At 37.7% G+C, this 19224-nt stretch overlaps 1 protein-coding gene across 4 annotated transcripts in view; it reads left to right on the forward strand.

Moving 5' to 3' along the window:
- The window catches only part of LOC126297882 (nuclear hormone receptor FTZ-F1 beta), a 374623-nt gene that overhangs the window by 331694 nt on the left and 23705 nt on the right, over nt 1-19224 (forward strand). For 3 of the 4 annotated variants that reach the window (XM_049989174.1, XM_049989176.1, XM_049989177.1), the window contains 7 exons: nt 4768-4916; nt 5447-5548; nt 7792-8020; nt 9106-9207; nt 11223-11459; nt 12886-13009; nt 16273-16484. In XM_049989174.1, the coding sequence (XP_049845131.1) occupies nt 4768-4916; nt 5447-5548; nt 7792-8020; nt 9106-9207; nt 11223-11459; nt 12886-13009; nt 16273-16484 (1155 nt within the window). The remainder of the gene's footprint in view (nt 1-4767; nt 4917-5446; nt 5549-7791; nt 8021-9105; nt 9208-11222; nt 11460-12885; nt 13010-16272; nt 16485-19224) is intronic. The other variant, XM_049989175.1, reaches the window with a different exon arrangement.

A 19224-nucleotide genomic window follows, 5' to 3' on the forward strand; every position in this document is an offset into this window, starting at 1 on the left:
CACTCTGGTTTGGTATGTGCTAGTACAGGCTTTCACGCCCTGCTAGGAGGAGAGTCATTGTCTCTATTAAGCGAATAGTCTGAGAACCTAATTTCAGTTGCTTCTTTATAAATACTGTCCCAAAAACCGTAAGCTTTGGCAACTATCGTACGCGCGAACTATGATGACACATGGTGCAGTGGCTGGTGGGAGCGACCTTCAAGGCTTTTACCAGTTACTGTTGCGCCGAGTGTCAACTTAGTTCGTGCATGTAGTATCACTGTCTCGTCAAATTTCGCACCGTGTCCTTCGTTTAGGCAGTGCTCTGCTAACGAAGATTTTTCCAGCTGTTTTAGCCTCGTATGACGGCGATGTTCCATGCACCTTTCGTGAACTGTGCGGATCGAACAACCGATGTAAGCCTTCCCACATTTTCTTTATTTTATATATGCCAGGATCCGGAAGCAAACCCGGGGAGACCGGGAAACCCCACTTATTCGCAAATACCTGTTCTGCTTGCAGGTAATTCTAGCGATGGTAAAAATGTTTGACAGTTGGTATGTTATTGTTTCTGTGAAAAAAAAATGGATCTGAGAACTATGGGACTTAACATCTGAGGTCATCATTCCCCTAGAACTTAGAACTACTTAAACCTAACTAACCTAAGAACATCACACACATGCATGCCCGAGGCAGGATTCGAACTTGTAGCAGTCACGTGGTTCCAGACTGGAGCGCCTAGAACCGCTTGGCCACTAGGGCCGGCTTCTGTGTGTGTGTGGGGGGGGGGGGGGGGGGGATAACTTGGCCACGTACAGTGTATACATGGGCTAAGTAAGTGGTGGTCGAAAAGCTTTATTTCAGTTTTACGATGCAGATACTTATCATTAGTGAACATAGATTTCACTCCGAGATGCCTTACACTTCCCTTGTTGAGATCCCTTCCTGGCACTAAGTAACAATGCGGACGCGATCGAACCTCAGTATTGACAGTCTAGTCATGGTTGAACTACAGACAACATGAGCCGTGTACCTCCTTCCTGGTGGAATGACTGGACCTGATCAGCTGTCGGTACACCTCCGTCTAATAGGTGCTGCTCATGTATGGTTGTTTACATCTTTGGGATGATTTAGTGAAATATCTGAACAGTAAAGGGCACTGTGTCTGTGATAAAATATCCAAAGTCAACATCTATCTTCAGGAGTTCTGGGAACCAAGATGATGCAAAACTTTTTTTGATGTGTGTATGAATGGAACTGATAAGTCATTAAGATAGGGTAACGTCAGTTCTCTGATACTGCTTCAAAAATAAATGTGCATAGCATCTGTCAGTGCTTAAATTAATAAAACAAAATGTCATTAGATGCTACCGCCTAGACTATATGGACTCCCGAAGGTTCACAAAGAGGGGGTACCATTACGCCCCATTGTCAGCAACATCAGGGCACCTACATATTTGTTGGCCAAATACCTGACGGGAATATTAAGTCCTTATGTGGGTAAATGCCCTCATCACATCCGTAATTCCGTGGATTTTGTTAAACGCCTTGATAGCTTCAGGTTGGATGAGTCAGATATCATGGTGAGTTTTGACGTCGTTTCGTTGTTTACGAGGATACCCCTGCGAGAGTCGCAGAGTTGATTGGTCAGAGGTTTGACGAGAATACCACTGAACGTTTTAGGCATGTCTTGACTTCCACGTATTTTCTTTTTAATGGAGAATACTACGAACAAACGGAAGGAGTCGCCATGGGTAGCCCACTCTCACCGGTGGTAGCGAATTTGTACATGGAGAACTTCGAGGAGGAAGCCCTGTCGTCATCCGAATGGAAACCTACTTGCTTTTTCCGTTATGTGGACGACACTTTCGTCATCTGGCCACATGGTATGGATAAACTCCTTGACTTCCTTACACATCTAAACTCCATACCCCCCAACATCAAATTCACTATGGAGACTGAAACGGAGGGTAAATTACCTTTCCTTGACGTCTTGGTCAGGAGAAGGGCTGACGGCACCCTAGGTCATGGGGTGTATCGAAAGACAACTCACACTGATCTGTATTTGCACGCAGACAGCTGCCACCGCCCTTCACAGAGGAATGGGGTACTTAAAACTCTATTACATAGGGCGCGCACTATCTCTGACACAGAGAGTCTACTCAGGAATTGGAACATCTGACAACTGTATTTCGAAAAAATGGGTACTCAGAGTGGCAGATCCAACGTGCTCTCCGCCCAACTACTGCATCACAACCTGTTGAGATGGATGAAGTCACGAGGGAGGAGGTAGGCACTGCATTTATTCCATACACAGGCGCACTCTCGGGGAAAATTGCCCGCATTCTGAAGAAACACCGGGTTGGAACTGTGTTTTGTCCTCCGAATAAAACTCGTGCACTGGTGGGGAGCGCCAAAGATGACCTCGGTTTGAGGAAGGCCGGCGTGTACCAGATTCCGTGTCAATGTGGCAAGTCGTATATTGGTCAGACGATGCGTACCGTCGAGGATCGATGACGTGAACACCAGAGGCACACTCGACTGATGTATCCGAGCAAGTCGGCGGTCGCTGAACATTGTTTGTCGGAAAATCACGCTATGGAGTATGACCGCACGAGGATTCTGGTACAGACGTCGAGATACTGGGAGAGCGTTGTTAGAGAGGCCATCGAAATTCGCACCAATGACGACCTCATAAACCGTGACTGTGGCTATAATCTTAGCAAGGCTTGGGAACCAGCGATTGGGTTAATCAAGAGTAAATCGAGCAAACGCATAGTTGTGACGACCACGGTGGACAGAGCCATCACACCGCCGTCATCTCAGACGCCGTCGCAATCTGTTCCACCGCGCTACCGTAGCGCGGGGCGCGGACGGCGGAGGGAGCGCGCCGAGGGCGGAGGGTATTTAAATCGGCCGCCGCCGCGACCGAACCCAGTTCCCCCTGAGCAGCCATAGCGTACGGATCTCCGTGCCGGCGCGTTCACAGGAGCTCAGTCCGTCAGTTCACCTGATGATGGCGACATGTTTGATCGCCGAAATATTGTGCCCGTTGGACACTATAGACCAGCAGTACAGCCGTGGATATTTTGATTATCAAATGCGCCGGGAGAAACTCAAGAATCACAATAAATATTTTTCATTATTTTGAAATATAAAGCAGACGAGTAAATTACAACATTTTCAAAAGTTGGTCATAATACTTCCCCCGTGCCTCCGTGCCGCAGTATTGTAAGGGTTAATGATATAGAATAAGAGCATTACTATTTTCTGTATTTATAAATGACTTATTAGATAACAGCAGTTGCTCTTTGAAGTTAATTGTGAATGGCAGTTATGTACAAGAAGAACATATCATTCAAACATTGTTATGAAACACAGAAAGAGCTCTGCCTCATCAGTGGTTGATTCAAACACTCACATCTAAGTCACTACAACCAATTGTAATGCAAGTCACGTGTAAGCCTCACATACTGAAGTGTACTCATTTCTAGTGGCGTAAGGCAAAAGAGCTTTATAAATCTGGTCGTGAAGAAAGCAAACGCTAATATTTGTTGGAAGAATACTGAAGAAGTAAAACAAATTCATGGAGTAGGTGATTGCTCATAAACAACTGTTTCTCAAGTGAGGACCCATACCTAATTATATTTCTGGAAGTGACAGAGAAGGTTCAGTATGTTAACACATAATATAAATTTAAATGTTTCAACGTCTTTTCTGAAAGTACTCTACTGACTGTAACCATATGTATATGAATAAAATACACAGTTAATTTAAGTGCACTATATAATATATACGTTTAATCAATCACATCTAAAAGAAGATTAATTATTGTACTAATATTTTTAATTTCTAATGCCCTTATTGAGACATATTTATTGTGAATGCACATTGAAATATGTTCTTTGAGATGGTCCTGATAAGTGTGACAGAGTCCAGTTTGGTGCTTTAGGTTTGGTTTGGCTAGTTGGGGAAGGAGACCAGGCAGTGTGGTCATCGGTCTCATCGGATTAGGAAAGGATGGGGACGGAAGTCGGCCGTAGCCCTTTCAGAGGAACCATTCCAGCATTTGCCTGGAGTGATTTAGGGAAATCACGGAAAACCTAAATCGGGATGTTCGGAACGCGGGATTGAACCGTCGTCCTCCCGAATGCGAGTCCAGTGCCTAACCACTGCGCCACCTCGCTCGGTTTTGGTGCTTTACTTTTTGTTTGTTTCTTGAGAGGAAGCAGCATTGTAGTCGTGTTTAAATTCGTTTGTATTTCACAGTGAGTGGGCAGGACTGTCCCAGCCAGCAAGACACCAGTGGGAGCATGGCACTGTCGACTAACGCCATATTACCACTTTCACTGCTACTCCTCATGTAGAAAACTTTACAGATGTGAAAATTTCACCTATTTTAAGACAAACCATAACTCCATCCCTAATGAAAATAGGAACTTATTTTGGACATGCTTGCAGATACACTAGCTATCTGTACTATTCGCAAATTTCAGAAATTTTACATACTTTTTGTGTGAGACAGACTTCAAAGGCAAGAGTAAAATGCTGTGGAGGTTGTATATCAGCAGTACTTGTTGTGACTTTGTACATTAATCATCAGATGCCAACTAATTTAAATTAAATTGTAGCCATAGTTAAGAAGCACTAACACCACAGTGCTTCTTCTAAATATATGGTCAGCATTTTAGTGTTCTTATAGCAAGTACTGCAGTTTAGGATGTCAGTTGATTTACTTTATTTATTTTAATAAACAGCTGTTTCAAAGTAACCTCTGATATTTACCAGGTGTGAATCTGCGGACCAAGAAGAAGAGAGTTGTGGGTGAAGACTCACAAGATGGCTTCGAGGAACCAGAGCGGCCTATGTCATGGGAGGGAGAGCTGTCAGATGCAGAGATGAGTGCTGTTACTGCAGGACACAGCAAACAACTGCCTGTAAGTTTTCAATTCATTGCTAAGCTTATGAGAAGAACAAATACACTTTGACAAAATAATTGATATATTTCAGAAGCATGTACAAAAATAATGACACCCACTTGAGAGCACAAAATCATTATCATCCAGTGTAATTCCTTCAACTGTAAAACCCAATAAAACAGTTGTGTTCAGTCTCAGTACTCAAAAGTTGGCTAAAATTATGCATTGCCCCCCGCCCCATCCTCTGCCTCCCCCCCCTCCCCCCCTCCCCCCCCCCCCCCCCCCCCCCACAAACACACACAAATCTTGATTGTGATGACAAACTTAGCACAACAAGTCTAAGTTAGTTTGGAAGGTGACGATTTGATTGTGAGTTGGTGAAGCCAACAAATGTGAAAGCAGAAAATCTGACCGTAGTAAAAAAATTGACCAGTAATGAAGCCTTATGCATATGTCTACAATATATTGAAAAATACAAGGGGATCCAATTCATAACTTTTACTCAAAAATTAATAAGGAAAAAGAACAAATTATCTGTGTGATTTCAGGACCATGAGGAAACGTCAATGGAAGGGGTACAAGTCTGTTCCAACAGCAGTACAAGCCTTCGAGAAGAGGGAAAACCTCCCACAAAATTTCCAGACACTGCTGTAAGTTGTCATGAATTGTGAAAACTTGATATTTCCACTGTAAGACAAAGTACTAAAATTTAATGTTCTCTTAATATATGATCCATACGGTAAGAAATTAGTTAAAAGAATGAATGTTCTTCCTTTTTCATTGTTAAACAGTCATTCATTCCTCATTAGGGCTGTTGAAATGATTTTTGCTTACAAGTGTATATTATTTGCTTTGTGTAACTGTTTAGTAAAGACATTAACTTTCAAGAAAATCACTAAGTCACATTGGCAGGTGAAAGAATCTATCAATACTGTATGTTAATCCATGTTGCAACTGGTTAGTCCGTCACCATCCAAGACTATCATTAGGAAATGTAATATGATATGAAAAATCTGAGGCATCTAAACTTTCTGGATAAACCAGTATGTTTGTATTCACACTTTGATAGTAAAAGTTGAAGAGTAAAGTTATTTTGCCACTTACTATAGTACCACTGCAAATTTTCTAATTAGATTGAAGAAAATAGGGCCATCAATTCCATGGCAGTATAAAACAACAAAGACTATCATTTTTCTCTTAAGCTGTGTTTTCAGTGTGGGCAATTCCATCTGTATTGAAAATGATTATTCCTGCCTTATATTTTGCTTTCTGCTTTGGTTTTTAGGAGAGAGAATACTGGTATTTGTTGGCCCAAATTTTTTGGAAATTCAGTACAATCAAAGGCTGATGTTTCACAATGCAGCAACCAAACCTGATGATAGGTCGAGATATACTTATATAACTAACTATGTATATCTTGATTAAGAGAAACGCGATATTGACATCCTGTTTGGTAGAGTAGTACTGTATTTTCGCTACATAAAAAACAGTTGTAATCTAATCAGTTTTACTGGTAACTGGAGTATTTACAGGAGACGACTGGCCCACTCACAAAAGTAATTGACAAATAACACAACATTCAGATATTGTATTTTACTCATGAATCACCATGTGTTCGTAGTATGGTCTTACCCTTTACCAGATTAAGGAAAACAAGTGAATAACCCAAATATGTTACAAATAACTTAATTGTACATATCATTAGCTATTGCTTTTACATTTTATCAGACTTTTAGGTTCTGTGCATAGCTACAATTGTTTATCAATCCCTCCAAAATAAGGCAAATCCAGAACTTTAAACTAAAACTCTTTCCTGTAGGTTCTGTCACACATTTCATATTTGACTCATACTACTACTTTCTTTGAATGGACTCTTATCATAGTGACATGTATGTTAGAAAATATTTTAATGAGCACCATATGGTAGTATTGGTTTCACCACATCATGCTCAATGAGCAGCTGGTGTGGTTCTGATGGTAGAGTACTGAAGATGATTCATAATCTCTGCTGCTGTCAATTACAGATTTTCTCATCAGCAGCAATGATTTTATAGAGGCCAGAGCTGTATTTCATCAGAAAATTATTGGGCCACATATTGCCAACATTGCCAAATTATTTTTCATGAGACAGTACCACTTACTCACAAGGTTTCATGTTAAACAAGCATGTTAGCAACTGAATATTTATAGGAGATACAGTCAGTTGGCAACTGGTAGATTATTGTCCAGCAGAGGTCATTATCCATTAACTGTTCACTGAAATTGAGGTTGAGCCACTCTGACAGGCAATTGTGTATGTACTTATTTGACTTAATGGTATGATGTGCAGAATACTTAATGGCTGCACTTTGTGATAAAAAAAAAGTACTTGTTCTGTACCAACAGTGTGGTTGTGTAAGCTTGTTATTTTCACTGTTAGCACATTTCTTTCTTTCCTGGTGATTCCTTAATGTTGCAACATACGTACATTAGAGACAACAAAATTTTCATACAGTTATTTCACATTTTAGCTGTTATAGCGTTTACCAACTGCTTTCTTCATAATACCTAGGCTACATTGCTATGTTCATTCTACAAAATGAGATTAAATGTATAAATATATTTATTATTCTGATTCTCTGCTTGCATGAGAAATGTAAGAGGAAACAAAATATTTTGTCAGATGTATCAGCTATTGATTGTGTGTGCAGCGCACAGTCGCTCACTACTTTGCATGACAGCATAAACAATATTGGTAACAGTGTTGTAAGGAGACTATTCTGCTGTACTTTCTTTGGGCTGACAGTATCTACTTTTCAGAATGTATTTTTTAAAGCTTGTTTCGTATCTACTATAAAATATTTACTGCACTCACCAAACAATGAGTTTAAAACTTAAGTTCAATGTGATTTAGCAGCGTGGAGATACAGGCAGCAGTAGCAGCAGTGACAAGTGCTCGGATGCAGTGAGAGGGGCTGGCCCCACCACAGGCTGCAGTGAGCTGCCCCTGCTGGTTGACCGGCTGCTGGCTCAGAGGCACCCTCACCTAGGAAAGCCATCACCCAGTCCTGATTCTGCAATCCATTCTGCGTACTCGTACTCCTCACCTGCACAGAGTCCTGTCACCAGTCGCAGCAGCCACGGTATGTTGTCAGGAGGACCAGTGGAAGCTGTGCTGTATTTTTTTTGTGAAGTTTTCAACTTTTTACAGAAATGTGCTTTACTTTCTTAGCATTAAATCAATAGTTTGTGGAGCTTGTCAGTTGTTATGATTTTTAGTTTTTAGGGATAATTTTTCTCTGCCCATTCATCACCTCAGATATTCTCATTTGTGAATAGTGACAAGTGTCAGTTGTATAACAATGAAAATTTGTGCTGGACTGGGACTCGAATCCAGATTTTCCACGTATCATGAGAGGCTATCTGAGCACAGCTCAGGGTCCTTATTTACAAATACATTTCATGTATTTGATAATGGCTGTGGCCTCCACAGTGCCTGTTCCTGCATACATGCATGCATGTCCAAAGGTACTTTGCGTCATGTTTCTGAACAATACAAGCACTACAATATAGTATCAAATGATTCTGATCTATTCTTTCACTGAGGTGGTATAATTTGCTGAAGTGAGGTAATTGCAGTTCAGAATATTTGATGCAGATTTTGGAGCTATTTTATAACAATGTTTACTTAAAAAGGAAACAGTCTCATCATATTTTGATCTCATGTCTTTAAACAGTGTTAAAATTATCAGCTTATTGCACTCTGTGCAAATAACAATGTCACTTTTACTGTATTCTTTTCTTCTACATAATAACTTTAATCATTTCTATTATGCAACTTTATAATGTAAAAAATGTTGTTACTTTTCATTTAATTTTCAGACTCTTGTATATATTTTAACCATGTTTGTTTTATTCATTTAATTTACTTGTTTTTGTAGCAGTATGTGTAATGTGGACAGGTGGAAGTCCAAACAGTTTTGTTATGGTTCTTTTACTTTATCTCTGTTTCAAAACTACTGAATATCCACCTGCTGCGTTGATGCCTGCAGTCAGAAACCCTCATTTCCTTCTCATTTCACCTTTATTTTCTATTGGCAGATGGTGTTATAATATCTCTCACATTTATTTGCTGTTGTGTAGAGTTGTATGTTTGCTGTAACCTACTTGCTTGTGTAAACAGTTTTGAATGTTCCACTATTTTACATTTTCTTTCTCCATCTTCTAGGTATTCAGTCTTCTGGTTTTAGTTCGCCATACACACCATCTCTATCACGAAACAATTCAGATGCATCACAGTATGGCGATTCCAGTTGCTACAGTTATGGAGGTGACTATTTACTTTTCAGTAATGTACATTTTTCTAACATAGTGTGATTGATAACATTCTGCTATTTTGACTGTCATTGGATGAATCAAAATGTGACTTCAGTTTATTTGAATTACTGTACAGTTTAGACTCTGCAACTGTGCTAGAATGTCATTATTCAGACTTTTGGTGACTGTGTGCCTGTTCCAACTAAAATATTTGTGAGATAGTGTTTTAAGTTTGTTTTATGATTTTCATTATCTGCTGACTGCATAATGCTGTAGGAAATCTTAGCTGTTGCAGCAGCATCAATGCATTGTCAGGTCTGGTTTAGCAATAAAGTATATGGAAATGGAAAGGTCATGGGATTGAATCTTGGTTGGTCTGTGGATTTTTTTCAGTCTGCCTTTAACCTAGCCTTCACCTCTCAAAGATATGAAGATTTACCAGGAATGATGTATGGTTTGAATTTCATATTAAAATGGAGGTCACTTTTCCGTGGTAGGATTACAGTTGTAGGTTAGGGATATAAAAGTAGCTGAAGAGATGTCCAGTTGAAAGGCTTGCACCAGACTGTTGAGCCGCATGAAATTAATCACTGTTGTTAATGCACTGGATGCATATTACAGAAAAATCTAAACATTTCCAGATGATTGTTCTCAAATAAATTTTTGTTATTTAGCATGTTATGAAGTAACTGAAACAGCAATCTGTGTTAAAGAAGTTACTTCTGTTGTAAATGCAGCACAGTTTTCCAGATTTAATATGGAATGCAATGTGTGGGGTAGCAAGAATTATGTACCTTTAGTACAGGCCACACACATAAGAATAGCTGTTATCATTATAATATTCACTGCCATTGTTTCTGATGTCTTTTTCTTATTACACCAGTGGCTAGTTCACACGGTTAGCTGTAAGAATCTACAGCTGGATGACACGTCTGGAGTAGTAGTAATTTTGTTTATGGGCTATTGTGCAGTTTATGATTGAAATTCAAAGAACATAATCACTTTCATATAACTTAAACAGTTTAAGTTGCATGTGCCAGAAAAGTTCACAGGAGGCACAAATGTTAGCTATTCCACATTTAATTGACATTTAGAGTGATCTCATGGCAGTGGTAGCAGATGCAAGGTACCGCACCACCTGGTCTACCTGTCTCCAATGGAGTTGAGTGCCTTTAAGTAACATAAGTCTTAAAGATTGGTAACTTTTCACTCAAAGTGATAGTGCATTTTCTATTATTTACATAGTTCAGAGACATGCTGATGATTGTATTGTGGCCCTCATGTACATAGTACATTTTCACTGTTTTACATTTTATTATTTTGAAATAATGTATGTTCTTAAATTTTATTAAAATCACTAACTTAATAGCATTTTTCTGTTTTTTACTTTTATATATCAGAAGATGGTTGTTGAGCAATTGAAACTAAAATTGAAAAATTCTAAATGACTATATTATTGTGATCCAGAAAATAAAAAGAAAACTGAGGCATCATAGTTCAGCCAATTGGCATAAAATATTTATAAATTGTATAACAAAAAACCTTCCTCACGAAACAGTATGTCTACATCAAAATACCTACAATAGTTTTCATTTGTGATCTGTTAAATTTGTTCTTCCTTTTACTGTCAGACCTGTTACTCCAGGTTTATTATGCACACTTTTCGAATCTGAATACTGCTCAGACATTCTTCATGCAGCATTGTGTATTCCTTCTGGTAACATGCTTGTTTGCTTTAAGCAATATGCGTTCTGATACCTACTGGTGTTCTTATTTCATATTTTGTTTCACATGTTTTGTATCAGTTAGTGTGAAACCAATGATATGTGTAAGTAACATTGAACTTAATCCTAGGGTTTTCAGATAATAATTAACATACACTAAAAAAATATTTTTCGTAGCACCACTTAGTGGTCACGCTACTGCATTTTTAGAAGTAAATCCAAGTAAGTTGTGTGTTTCACCTGTAATTAAGAGATTTTCTTTTATTGTTAGTTTTTCATTAAACTATTATTTCTCTTTCCTCAGGACTTCCTTCTTCAGGCTTCAGTTCTCCATATACTCCATCACTCTCTCGAAACAATTCGGATGCGTCCCAGTATGGAGGTTCACAACACAGCAGTTGTTACAGTTATTCACCCACACAATTTTCCCCCAGTCATTCACCAATACAGTCTCGACATCTGCACAACTTCTCATCGCCCGTGTTGCCGAGAGGGCCAGTTTTGTATGGAGGTCATGCAGCACCTAGCACTGAAGTTACAGGTAATTTTACAAATATTTTTACTGTCAGTTGCCAATACAAACAGCTTTTACTCCCTTATGGTATATTTTCTTTCCTCCCTCAGCTTTAGTACATGTCCAAAACCATAATACAGAAATTTTTGTCACTTATTTATGCAAATAATATTAACATTTATTCTTACATAACTTATTCCATATTCTCTGTTTTCCTGCTTTAGTAATTTTTTAGTGTCGGCAGTTGTTCTTAATATTGGTATTGGGTTTTCTTATGTATTTAGAGTTCATATTAGAGTGGATATATTATGAATGATGGCTTGTTTTATTCTTATTGTAAAATGGCTTGTGATTCGTCTCTAAGAGCTTTACTGCCGATGGTAAGAATACTTTTGTAGAGGACAGACTGTCAGAAAACAAGAAGAAGAGATATAATTAGTATCTTGCTGTTCATACAGGATACATGTGCAAATGTCTTGTCAAAGAAGCACTTTCAAGAATGGATGCACTCCAAACTCAGTATATCTGGTTGTCAATTTAAGTGTAGCATTTTCTGGTGTTCACTCCCACTAACTAATGTTTGTATAAATTACTGAACATTCTGCTCCATCTACAAAAGATATGCATAAATTTCAAGCAGTAATAAATATTTGTAAGTGAGCCAGCAGTGACCATTTACAGTTGGAATCATAACAAAAGGAAATACATCATAAATGCTTGTGTCTTAGATATGTCAGATTTCTATTGAAATACTTATAATTGTAAATTCCAGCTTTTGATAGTATTTCTGTCCTTTAATAACTTTGTATGCAATACCCTCTTTGTATGATGTTTACAAATTGTGCAATACAAGCTGTTTGGCACATTTCACTAGATTGTTTGTAACACGCATCACTTTCAGTGGCACTTTCAGATATAACCTTCAGATGTAATATTGGAATCAAGTACTTTATTGCCATTATTTATATTTATTTGACGTATCCAATGCATGAAAAAAGAATTTCTGTCATTGAAAAGAAAAATTGTGGCTTTGTCATTGTTTAAGATTATCTTCCTCTATTGCAATAATTTTTAAGTGTTCCTTGGCAAACTAGTTTTTACCTGTCAAGTGTTCATGATAATGAATTGCTTATTTTCCCATTAATTTGTATCTTACTGTCATAGTCACCAACTACAAAATAATGATGTAACATTGTTTTATGCCACATTACATTAAATAATACAACTCTTTGAAAATTTGGGCTATAAATAATTCAATTTTGAAACCTTTATATTTCTAAATTCAATGTATTTTGAGTTATGAAAAGGATATTAGTTACATTAAGGAAATAGTTTCAACTAAGTAACCATTCCCTTAATGCACATCACAGTTAATTAATAATCTAATTTTTGTTTAAAACATAATGTCAAGTTCACTCTGACTAGTATTAATCACAATTCCATAATGTATCAGATGAACGAGAGAGTAGTGCCAATATTCTGGATGACAAAATGTCTACCCTGGCATCAGACATGGTGCAACAGCATTCTGCCCTTGCTGCTCCTCCTGGAATTTCTAGGCAGCAGCTTATCAACAGGTGGGTTCATAATAAATATGCTTGAAACAGTTGAAGATTTTTTAAATGTATTATTTTAGTACTTGAATGTATTAAATAGCAGTACAAGAAAATTCCGTAATATTGAATGTGCCAACAATTTGATATTTTATGACCTTGTGTAATTTTAACGGGGAAAAAAGGAGAGCTTCTGTAAAGTTTGGAAGGTAGGAGACATACTGGCGGAAGTAAGGCTATGAGGACGGGGTGTGAGTCATGCTTGGGTAGCTCAGATGGTAGAGCACTTGCCTGTGGAAGGCAAGGGTCTTGAGTTGGAGTCTTGGTGCAGCACACAGTTTTAATCTGCCAGGAAGTTTCAATATTGCATAAACTGCCTTCTTTGCATCTAAAAGTGAATTAATTTTTTTAATGTGTAGCATTTTCTCAGGTTTCTTCAAACTTCACTAAAGTAATTATTACCTGGATATTTGCTTGTTGTTTATGGATGATGTCTCTCCTAATTGCTACAGCATCTTAGAAAACTCTTAGTAATTTCAGATAAAAGTTACAGTTATCATTTTAATTTTGCAATTTTTAAAATTGTTGTTAGCATAAATGAAACAATCTCAGTAGGAAAATTCATGAACCTGATACATTTTAGTGGTCAAAAGACTGCTTGGGATAAAAGAACATGTACTTGAGAAATACAATTACAAATGACCATTTCCATAATATGTATGTTTTTCCCATTTTGTAATCTTTGACAAAGACAGATGATTGATCTCAGATGCCTTACAGATAAGATAGAAAATAACAAACAATGTATAAAAGTAAAATAGCTGAATGGTGTTGATAACTCTTACTTAGTTGTTGCCACGTGAAAATGCTGACAGGCAGAAATTAGTAGAAATTCATATGTCTAAAAAGATGGATGCATGAAGCATACGATGTCCACAATTATATGTTTGTAAAATAGTTTGCTGAGAACCTGTAACCGTGGATGTACATGTAGATGGACTTTCCTATGTATCTGATACTTAGCTTTACCTGTAGGTAGAAAACAGTATTTTTTCTGAATACATGTAGGAGCTGAAATCTCTTTAAAAAAATAATAACAAAAAGACTGCCTCTAGTTAATTATCAGACTTCTAAAATAACCAAGTCGTATGTGTGGTATTTTGAATTCTTGCAGAAGAAGAAAGTAATACTTGTGAAACTGTAAATGGTTATATACCTTGTAGTGGTTGTGATGGTTGCAGTCTTCATTCTGAAGACAGGATCTACTGCAGCCTACATCCATCTTAATCTGCTTACTGTGTCTGACACTTGTTCTGTGTTTGCAAGTCTTACACCTACACTTATCTTCATTTCCAAATCAATTCTTTTGGTCAAGCTGTGCCATAAATATTATTTTCTCTGGTTTTGTTCAGTACCTTCTCATTAGTTATTCAATGTACGCATCTTATCGTCATTATTATGCTGTAGCACCAAATTTCAAAAGCTACTATTCTCCTCTTTTCTGAATTGTTTATTGGTCATGTTTTACAACTAGGTAAGGCTACCTTCAGAAAAGCTTTGTTAGTATTTAAATCTATATTCAGTGTTAACAAACTTAGCTTTTACGAGAATTCCTTTATTGTTATTGCCAAGCAGCACTATATATCCTCTCTACGTTGGCCATCAGCAGTACTTTTTCCACCTTAATAGCAAAACTCAGTGTCTCATTTCCTAATACACTTTCCTCAGCCTTGCCTGATTTAATTAGACTATGTTCCATTACTCTATTTTGCTTTTGTTGATGTTCACCTTATAACCTCTTTTCAATACACTGTCCATCTTTTTCAGCTACTCTCCAAAGTCATTTGTTGTGTCTGAGGTTTTCTGATGACATTTTAATTATGTCAAAAGTTTTATTTGTTCTCCACCCCCCCCCCCCCCCCCCAAAAAAAAAACTTTAATTCTCTATTCAAATTTCTTTTTGGTTTCTTTCAGATCTTGCTCAGTGTACAGACTGAACAAAATTGGGGATTGGCTGCAACCATGTCTCACTCCCTTTTCAGCTACTGCTTGCCTTTCATGCCCTTCAACTCATATAGCTGTAGCCTGGTTTCTGCACTACTTTTAGATAACCTTTCATTCCTTGTATTTTATGCCAGCTACCTTCAGAATTTCAAAGAGTGTACTTCAGTCCACATTGTCAAAAATTTTCTCTGAGTCTACATATGCTATAAATGTAGATTTGGCTTTCTTCAGTCTATCTTCTAAAATAAGTTGTAGGGGTGGTTTTACCTCATGTGTGCCCAAATTTTTGCAGAACCCAAACTGATCATTCCTGAGGTTGGCATCTACGTACCACTTTTTCCATTATTTTGTTAATAATTCATGTTAGTAGAGTTAGTAGAGTCTCGGTCAGGCACACAGTTTTAATCTGCCAGGAAGTTTCATGTTAGTATTTTCCAACCATGACTTTGATAGTACTTTAATATTCACACCTGTATAAGCACCTGCCTTTTTGGAATTAGTGTTACTAAATTTGCCATGAGGTCTGAGGGTATTTTGTCTGTCTCGTATCTTGCACAAAATGTGGAATATTTTTGTCAGAGTTGATTTTCTCAAGGATTTCAATAATTCAGAGGGAATGTCATTGCTCTAGAGGTTTTGTTTTGACTTATGTCAAAATTTTCTCACAGTATCATATCTCCCATCTCATCTCCATTAACCACTTCTTCTCTTTCTATAATGTTGTCATACAATTTTTTCCCTTGTACAGACCCCCTGTGTAGTCATTTCATCTTCCAGCATCCCCCCTTCTTTGCTTAGTATGAGCTTGTCATCTGAATTCTTAATATTCATACAGATGATTCTCTATTCTCAAACGGTGTCTTCACTTTTCCTATGGGCAGCACCTCTGATCTAGTCATGTATGCTTTTGCTGCCATTCTCATTTTTTAGACATCTACATTCTCTTCAACCAGATTCATTTGCTACATTTTTATATTTTCTCCTTTCATCAATTAAACTGAGTACTTCTATTGTAGGGAAAGTTCTTGCAACGTGTAAATAATTTAATAGTAAGGGAGACCACTCACATAATAGTAGTGTGAATTTCAGGATTTTGGATTAGTCCAAAAGTTAGCTATGTTCTGATTTGTTTTTGTGTTGGTGTCAATGACTCTACACTTCTACTATTCAGAGAGAAGTTAAATACAGTATAGTGTTTGTTATCCAGTTAAATACTTTAAGAATTCCAATACAGGAAGACCTATCACAATCATGTTTGAATGAGTAAATGTATGTTGTTTCAGCCCCTGTCCAATATGTGGTGATAAAATTTCTGGCTTCCATTATGGAATCTTTTCATGTGAAAGCTGTAAAGGATTCTTCAAGCGAACAGTGCAGAATCGCAAGAATTATGTCTGCCTTCGAGGATCTTCTTGTCTCGTTACAATCTCAACCAGGAAGAAATGCCCTGCATGTCGCTTTGAAAAATGCCTAAAAATGGGGATGAAGCTTGAAGGTAAGACAATTTTATGGGGGTCCGGGAAACTGCCAGCAAATAACTTTGATGTATCTGTAACATTTGATTACAGCCAAATGAATACTGTCTTTTTTATATTAATGTGTCATTTTCCAGATGATTTGCCCCCAAATCAGTTTAACTGTGACTTAGTCTGTTGCTCTCTCTCTCTCTCTCTCTCTCTCTCTCTCTCTCTCTCTCTCTCTCTCTCTCTCTCTCTCTCTCTCTCTCTCTCTCTCTCTCTCTGTCTCTCTCTCTGACATAAAAATAGTACTGGGACCGAAGCAAACTAAAAGAGGGTTTGCACTTCTATGGAAACTCCCTGGCGAGCAGTGTGGCCCATTGTAATTCAGACAGGGATGAGCCAAGGTCTATCCTTACCACTTGGTCACTTGCTCACCAGTCATGTCACAGGATTTTGCAGTCGGTATGCAAACTCACAACTAGAATAAGTTACAAATGCCGCAATAGGTAGCACCACTCTATGGAGGACGTGTCCCAGCTTTCTCTCCTCCTGCAATGTTAACTTGTTAAACAAGCCACTAGGGTACGCCATTCCACCACCCAAAATATTACTGATAGTCATATTTCAACAGCAATCTTAATAATTTTGTTTCATTCACAAATTAGTTTTGAGGATAGAATTTTCTCAATAGCATAACTGCAATCATTATTATTGTCAATCATAAAAAAAGCTTAGATTTAATGCTAACATTGTGACATCTGGGAAAGTGTCTAGAATATTGCAGTTGCTGGTGTTACTGCAGCCATAATGTTTATGTTTATCACATACATGAGTATTATTTGAAGGAACTATGTGTATGGATGTTGTAGTGATTCAAGATGACTAAGTGTTTTGGATTTTGATACAACAGTTTTCTATACATTGCTATATCTGATACATTATTGACAGTCGGAATTAGCTCATCACATAGTTTCTAGGTTGCTGAATGCACTAACCGCATAATTTCGATGACATCATTGGATAAAGAAAGTTGCTTTTGAATTTGAGAAAATAAAATAATTCCTATGCAGTTCTAAGTGCCAGAAATTATGTCAACCTAGCAATCCTTACCATTGAAACAGATGCAGTGCTAAAATTATTATAACACATTTTTCAGTTGCAAACTCCAGCTCCCATCCCATTAGGGGGTAATATGGTATGAATCTGATCAGGTACACAGACACACTACTAGATACACTCAGTCGACTGTAAACTAATGCAAACTGATTGCTACACAAATAGCTCAAGGAGTGAATCTATCCAGATGGAAGTGTCATAGGTAAAGACAGAAGACCATTAGCTGAGTATCTGCTATGCAGATACTTCACACCCATGGGTTTTACCTATACACCTGCAATTACACTAGGACCTCCATGATAATAATGTATAGGTACACATCTTACACAATGTGGCAATGTCATTGTCATTTGAGCACAGATATTATTTGTGGATGCTATCAGGGATTGACAACAATAGTCATTATCACAAAAACCTTTCTGGTGTATGCATAGTTCCTATTGGGCACAGCAAAGACATTTTGAGCAACAGTGGAATGTTTATTAGGTCACAAAATGACAGCTTAACAGTTATTGGGTCATGAAATGACAGTGTACATATCAGGTTCAGACAAGGGACAAATACAGGCAGACAGGTACAGACACATGATAAGTACAGACTTGTGGAGGTGTACATATTGCTGGCTGGAGCTACAGGTGATTGAGGTGCTGGCCCATGGTACGCAACGTGTGATGGGGCCCTGGGGCACCCGAACAATGTGCTACGTAAACTACAAGATGCGTGTTGTGGTAGTAGCGGCGGAGATGTAGTAACATACAGGTTATAACCAAAAGTATGGTTTAAAATCATTAGTGTTTGTGTCATTGATTCCCATTTCCTTAATGGTCATCTAATAGGAGCACAATACTTGCAGATGAAACTAGCACCATTGGTGAAACGTGTGACATTGATGTGGTTTCAACAGGACGAGACTTCACTACATCCAGAGTCATATCTCTGCTATGCATCCTGCTAAATTGATACAACGAATAAGTACCCTCTGGTGCTCACAATAACCTACTCTCATACCAGTAAATTTCTTGTGGGCATATATAAAACAGTGTAAGCAGATCACCACAGTGTGGCAATTTCTTTTGTGGAAGATGTTTCATCATGCCATATCATCTTTACATAGTCACCACCACAGAGGTCATTACTTTGAGGAGGTGCTTCACTAAATGTTGTACAGTATCTTTTTTCTAGTCTTTGTGTGCACTACCTATTGGGGTTTGTTATTCACAATTATGTGTTTTGTACTTTTCTAAAACTGAATTAAGTGTGTAAGAAATTATTTTTACATTTGCCTGGCATTTCATTGCATTCACCTTGTTGACTTTGGTCTGTGAAGATGGACAAATGTTTGTAATATTTATGATATTCTGAATTGTATAGAACTAGATGGAATGGGGTAAATGAGCTATTGTGTATATAGATTCTCTCTGTAGTGAGTATGTGAAAACGGTGTATGTATTTTTATCTTCTGTAAATATTGCAACACCAACATAATCAATCTATATACACAGTGTATATACTGAACAGTTCTAAGCAGACATGAGGGTTCATTAGAAACTTATGTCTCATAATGGACATTTTTATGTATCTCTGTTGGCCTTTACTTACTGTGAAAGTTTATTTAAATTTCATGTTGCCACACAGCATATGCTTATGTCAATAGTAGGC

This window comes from Schistocerca gregaria, chromosome X (assembly GCF_023897955.1).
Source record: "Schistocerca gregaria isolate iqSchGreg1 chromosome X, iqSchGreg1.2, whole genome shotgun sequence".
Classification (NCBI taxonomy): Eukaryota; Metazoa; Arthropoda; class Insecta; order Orthoptera; family Acrididae; genus Schistocerca; species Schistocerca gregaria.